Here is a 6175-nt window from a genome sequence, read left to right on the forward strand (position 1 = left end):
TTTTTTTTTTTTTTTGTATCTAGCAAATATATAGCTAAGATTTATGCTTATCAAATATTGAATGGTAGCCAATTTAAGTCTAGAAGGGAACACCGGACTCCAAACGAAGGAAACCCACCCAAACATCAAAATAACACAAGCTACCACTGTAGTAAAGAGGACAAAATCTATACGATTTCTGAGGTTTATGAATTTAATATGATTGTGATTGTTCCAACTAAAGGTTTTCTATTTACATCCGAGTATATCTTAAATCTTAATAACAAAACTAAAATCCTGAACAATAACTAAAAATAGGCTAGGATGCACTCTGAAATATCTCCTATGAGCTCTGAATCGTATTTGAAAAAAAAAAAAACACATTCAATAAGGCTTAAAACAGATTCCTAAGTTGTTTTAATCGTCGTAGCAAATGATAGTCTATGCTTATCATTCTTCATTGATAGGCTAAGCTATTTAAAACACCAAAAGTCAAAACTAAACGAACAAAGAACCAAAACACATCAAAACCATGCAACCTACAATTATATTTATAAGATAGTTGCCTTCAGATATATTATCTGAAAGCTCACCGCAGTCCGCGATCACCACGGGCTTGGAAGGCGTCCTCGTTGTTGTACTTATAACCTCCTTCTCAATGCTCCTCATAAGATCCAATCCTTCAACAACTTTGCCAAACACAACGTGATCACCGTCCACTTGCACGCCATAGTCCTTCATGTGGATTTGGAACTGAGATCCGGTGGAGTCGGCCATGGAGATGATACCTGGACCATCTTCGTGGTTCAGGATGAAGTACTCGTCTTCTAATTCTTCGCCGTGGATTGATTCGTTTTCGAAGATGATATCTCCTCCACACCACATGAGATCGGGAACAATATCGTCGAAGATTGATCCTTTATAGTGCAGTGGTTTACCACACTTTCCGATGCCTCTCTCGCCGGTACACAGAGCCCTGAAGTTCTCAGCCGTACGCGGAGTCAAGTCGGCGAAGAGCTCTATCACGATCCGACCAGCGGGTTTTTCATCAACAGTCAAATCAAAGAAAACTTTAGGGTTAGCCATTGTCCGGGAGAAATCTAGTATTAGGGTTTCTATGGTTCTGTACAATTTATAACGTAGACTGAGATACCATAATGGAGCAAATTAAATAGTTCTTATATATATCAATAATATAGATTTTCCCTGTAATTGCTAGTATTTATCTTTTCTTAAATCCAACAGTACTTGAAGGGCTCTATAACTATAAGCCCAATAAAGAAAAAAAAAACTTTAGGCAATGTACTTAATAATCAGAGAAATTTTCTAGTCAAATAACCAATGATTTTTCCATATTGGATAATTAAAGCCCAAGTATTTGTGAATCCATCTCTTGTAGTACTTTCGAAACAGAAGTGATGAAAACAAACACCGTCACAAACTTTATCCAACTAAATTCGACCAAATCAATCTCTAGTTTTATTAGTTTAGAATGGTTGAACTTAATCTAAATATTTAGAACACATAATAATTCTAAAACAAATTAGTGTAGAAAGAACTAGTAAAACAAATTTTAAATCAATTTTGAAGTTGTAACTGAAATTGTATAATGCTAAACTGATATAGACCGAATTAACCCAAAAACGATATTGACGGAAATATGAATTGAAATTAAACCTGATTGGGCTTGGTATATTTCAGCCCATTGGTCCATACTCCATAGTATAACCAAAATGAGAGTGGTTGGTTATAATTTGTTAATGAGTTATTCGTTGACTGATGTATTCACCCCATAGAAGTATATATTTATTTCTTGGTCAAAGTCAAGCACTAAAACTTGAACAAACTTGTTGACAAAAAAAAAAAAAAAAAACTTGAACAAACTCCACATCAAGCTAACGAAGCATTTAGAAAAGATGAGTCCAATTTCTGAGGTTTATGAATTTAATATGATTATGATTGTACCAACTAAAGGTTTATATCTATACTATTAATTGGGAAGCACTCAAACATAAATAACCTTATAAAATGTAAAGTATTATAAAAATGCCATTGTTTTTTGTTTTTAAATAATATATTTAAATAAAAATAGTAAAATTCTTTAAAGTAATTATTAGTTTCCAAAAAATTAAACTCACTTTCTCTCTCATATTAATTATGGACGAAAATTAAAAAAAAAATTCTAAAAAGTTGTTAACCAATGAGAATTGAAAAAAATAAGATTTGATATCCAACTAAAATTTTATCTAAACCAATCCTAATAAACTATTCTATATCAAAAATAAAAAGAAAAATAATACCATTTTAATTCAAAATATAAAAACACTATCGTTTAAAAAGTTTTTTATCAATGGAGAATTTTAATATTGAATTTGAAATTTCATATAAAAATTAAATACAAATATTTATGACTCAGTTTTGTTATAATATTTTCACAAATTTTGAGATATAAAACAAAATTTTATTTCACAATTAAAAAAAAAACGATATTAGATATTAACAAATATTTATATTTACTATGAAATAAACTCAAATAATGATAAATTTAAAGTAATTATCGTTATGGCCTTCGTTTAGAGAAAGTTTCAGAAATATCTAAACAAAAGATTGTACATATTAATTTCGAAATATTTTGTGTTTTTTTTTTCTTTTCAACCGGATCTTCCTTAAACAAATCCATAATATATTGCACACAATTTTCGAAATAATGTGAACTAATTATATATTTTGCATTCAAAACAAATTATGCAGCAATAGTATATCCCTTTTATAGATGTATCTCAAATTTTAATTTTAGTCCCAAAAATCGAATTAATTATGATTAAACAATGAAAAGAAAAATATGCAAAATTTAGCTAGAAACACTAATAAATTTGTTTAAATATATTTGTAACTTTAACGGTATACATATTAATCCGCAAAACTCACAATATATATTATAATATTATATGATATTTAAAAGTAAGCAAATAAGAATTTGGAATATGATTTTAATGGAATAAAATGGAAATAGAAATTACGAGACGAGATGGGAGGGGAACATATATTAAAAATCAAACTAAATACCCAACTGGCATGAGTTCGGGTTATGAGCACTATATAAAATAAATTTGTTTACACATGTAACCATGTACATACATTTTCAATTACACATACTCTATTTATGACAGATATGGGACTATAATATTTTTATTTTACGTATACGTGACAGATTATGGGACAAAGAATTTATGACAGATACCGGACGGGATATTTTCATGTTCCAAAATAGTTACGCCTAGCTAATATACATGAATAACCCAAACTAAAACCAAATTCATATCCTATTTAACATATGTAATCAAACTGTTAGAACTGTTTTGATTAGTTAAGAAAATAAAAATGTAACACCACTTAACTTTTGCAACTAAATTAGTCCGGATCTTAAAATATAATTATGCATTAACACAACTGAATTTTGTTCATTACTCTAACTTATAATATTTATACTATTACGAAGTTCACTAACACAACAAATATTTTATATTTTTAAATCTCTATAAAAATTTCTATAAAAATATCTCTACACGTATGTGGATCCAGATCTAATACACTAAAATATATATCATAAAAAGTTAAAAACAATAAAATAATCTATATTTAATTAAAATTTGTTAAAAAAATTTTAAAATATGAAACCCCGCACGTATGTGCGGGTCATGATCTAGTTTACAAATTAAATCGGAGTGTCTTAATATATACTCGTACTTAAATTAAAATTCTGAACAAAAACAAAAATAGGCTAATTAAGATCTTAGTTTTTATCCTCAAACATGGGACGATTAGTCCATTAACTGGTCATTTATGTGTTTAAATAATTCCTAAGTGTTTCCATTAATCGGTTAGACTTTCAGCTAATCAATCAAACATCTCATTTTAATCGAATCATTTACTACTATTTCTGGATCATCCATTATGCCATATTTAAATTTGGTGAGCACAAACACTAACACACAAACTATTAGGTTATATGTTGTGGTCGGTTTTTAATTTATAAATTAAAAAAAAAAAAAAAAAACGTTGGCAACAAATATAGCACCGTAACCATTGACTAATTTGTACAAGGATTATGCTTTTAAGGTGTATTATTATCGTCGAACACTTTTTAGAATTATTAGGAAATTTTAAGAAATATTATCTACTACGTGATAAAAAAAATCTTGATTAACTTTTTCAATACAAATGATAAATAAAATTTGAAAGAAACACACTATACATCAGATACATATTAAGAATTCACACGCCAAAAGAAAAATCTACTTGTTCAATTGAGTATAAAAGCTTAAAATTAATTTAATTGGAACAGTGAAATGCGATATTCCGAAAAGAAAAAAAAGGATTAAACCAATTTATAAAAATAATAATACAATGAAGAGTAAAATTGATTTAGGATTTAACCATTGGTCATCATCATCCTGACAAATTCATCATAATTGACTTGGCCATCACCATCCAAATCTGCCTCCTTTATCATTTGATCAACCTCTTCATCTGTTAGCTTCTCCCCAAGATTGATCATCACATGCCTCAACTGTAATTATGTATCAAAATTACAAAGATTATATATAATAAGCACTATCTACTAATTAATGATGTTTATCTTTAAGCATTGATCATGGCCAATGCACAAGAAAAACAAAGATATGAAATTCATAAACAAAAAGATAGTGAATATGATCAACTATCATTATATTGTATAAATAAATGTAAATAGATAAATACTACTTCTATTCTTTGTTGTGAATTTTTATATTAATGGTTAAGAAAAAAAGTTATGGGAGTGATAAGAATATATAAACATATTATTTACACTAGGGTGAGACATATGCTCTGCCCAATAAACCAATAGAATCATACACACATTTTACTAAATGTTATCAATATTTTTAAATATTTCTTTTGACCTCGTTATCTCCAAAAAGTCATATTGCCAGCTAGCTCGAAGCCTCAAACAAATTAACTTTCTACGACGCAACACACACACTTTTTTAATATACTAAGAAAACATAATCAGCATACCTTGTTGTCATTTTCTTCTTTAAATTAAGATAAAGACACCTTAAAGATCTCTTGTAAAACTCGAAATATCGACTAGCCTTGTGATCTGATATTTTTATTAATGCAAAAGATTCTAACCTTGATTTAGCTATCTATTTTTTTTTCCCTTTTCAAATTAAATGCACAATTGCTGATAAAACAATAAGAAAATACAGAATCTAAATTCCGAGCTTGTGTAACACTTCAAGTAGAGCAAAAATTTTAAAACGTTTTTTTTGAGAAATTGGGTCATGTTAACGAAACTAGACACAATTAATACAATTAGGCAACTCATAAGTAAATACATATATCTTTATATGCTTCCAATCATTAATTAAATTTCGTATATAATTGAAATTTGTTTTAGAAGACTAGGAAAATTAAAAGGCAAAAAAGAGAGACATAAGCAACCATTTTGCTTACCTCACTGGCAGAGATGTAACCATTTTGGTCTTTGTCAAACACTTTGAATGCTTCTTTCAGCTCTTCATCTGCATCAGTTTCCTATAACCAAAACAAAAAAAAAAAAATCAATCAATAAATATTAAAACAAATATGCTTCATTGATGTAACTTTTTAGAATTGAACCTGGATTTGGTTAGCCATGAGGGTGAGAAACTCCGAGAATTCGATGGTGCCGTTGCCGTCAGAGTCGATCTCAGTGATCATATCTTGAAGTTCTTGTTCGGTCGGGTTCTGATCCAATGAGCGGATCACAGTGGCAAGTTCATCAGCAGTGATGCAACCATCACCATCTTTGTCGAAGAGACAAAAGGCCTCTTTAAACTCCAGTATCTGTTCTTGCGTCAGTTCTTGTTGTTGTTGTTGTTGTTGTTGTTGTTGAGTTTCTTCCATCCAATTAAAACTTGCTTAGTAGTATTCTTCAGAGAGAGAAGAGAAGAGAAGAGAAGAGAAAAGAAGAGAGAGAGAGCTTAAAAGCTTTGAAGTGCTTCAACTCTCATTCTGTTTTCCTATTTGTAGAAGTCTTTGCTTTGGACTCATTCACTTTTTTCCTCTTCTTTTCATTAAAGTTATATTTGGACAAATTATTTATTTGGAATTTTAATTCTAGTCACATGACACGAAATGTTATTTCCTTTTCAAAGAGTTTTATACGAAC

At 29.2% G+C, this 6175-nt stretch overlaps 2 protein-coding genes across 2 annotated transcripts; both read right to left on the reverse strand.

The window, feature by feature from the left end:
- Nucleotides 1-18: 18 nt before the first annotated feature.
- Nucleotides 19-1162, reverse strand: LOC9321596 (peptidyl-prolyl cis-trans isomerase CYP26-1). The gene has a single exon (XM_021030492.1). It carries the CDS (start codon nt 1063-1065, stop codon nt 478-480), a length of 588 nt encoding a protein of 195 aa, XP_020886151.1. The 5' UTR covers nt 1066-1162; the 3' UTR covers nt 19-477.
- A 3039-nt stretch (nt 1163-4201) lies between these two features.
- On the reverse strand, nt 4202-6175 carry LOC9321597 (calmodulin-like protein 11). Its single transcript, XM_021030250.1, has 3 exons — nt 5644-6175; nt 5479-5559; nt 4202-4549 (listed from the first exon to the last, which is right to left on the reverse strand). Exons 1-3 carry the CDS (start codon nt 5908-5910, stop codon nt 4412-4414), a joined length of 486 nt encoding a protein of 161 aa, XP_020885909.1. The 5' UTR covers nt 5911-6175; the 3' UTR covers nt 4202-4411.

This window comes from Arabidopsis lyrata (assembly GCF_000004255.2).
Source record: "Arabidopsis lyrata subsp. lyrata unplaced genomic scaffold ARALYscaffold_3, whole genome shotgun sequence".
Classification (NCBI taxonomy): Eukaryota; Viridiplantae; Streptophyta; class Magnoliopsida; order Brassicales; family Brassicaceae; genus Arabidopsis; species Arabidopsis lyrata.

Coding starts and splice junctions, on each gene's coding strand:
- LOC9321596 (XM_021030492.1), bottom strand. CDS start 1,065: ATGGCTAACCCTAAAGTTTTCTTTGATTTGACTGTTGATGAAAAACCC.
- LOC9321597 (XM_021030250.1), bottom strand. CDS start 5,910: ATGGAAGAAACTCAACAACAACAACAACAACAACAACAACAAGAACTG. Junction 5,560..5,643: donor TCATGGCTAACCAAATCCAG/GTTCAATTCTAA, acceptor TTTTGGTTATAG/GAAACTGATGCAGATGAAGA. Junction 4,550..5,478: donor GTTACATCTCTGCCAGTGAG/GTAAGCAAAATG, acceptor ACATAATTACAG/TTGAGGCATGTGATGATCAA.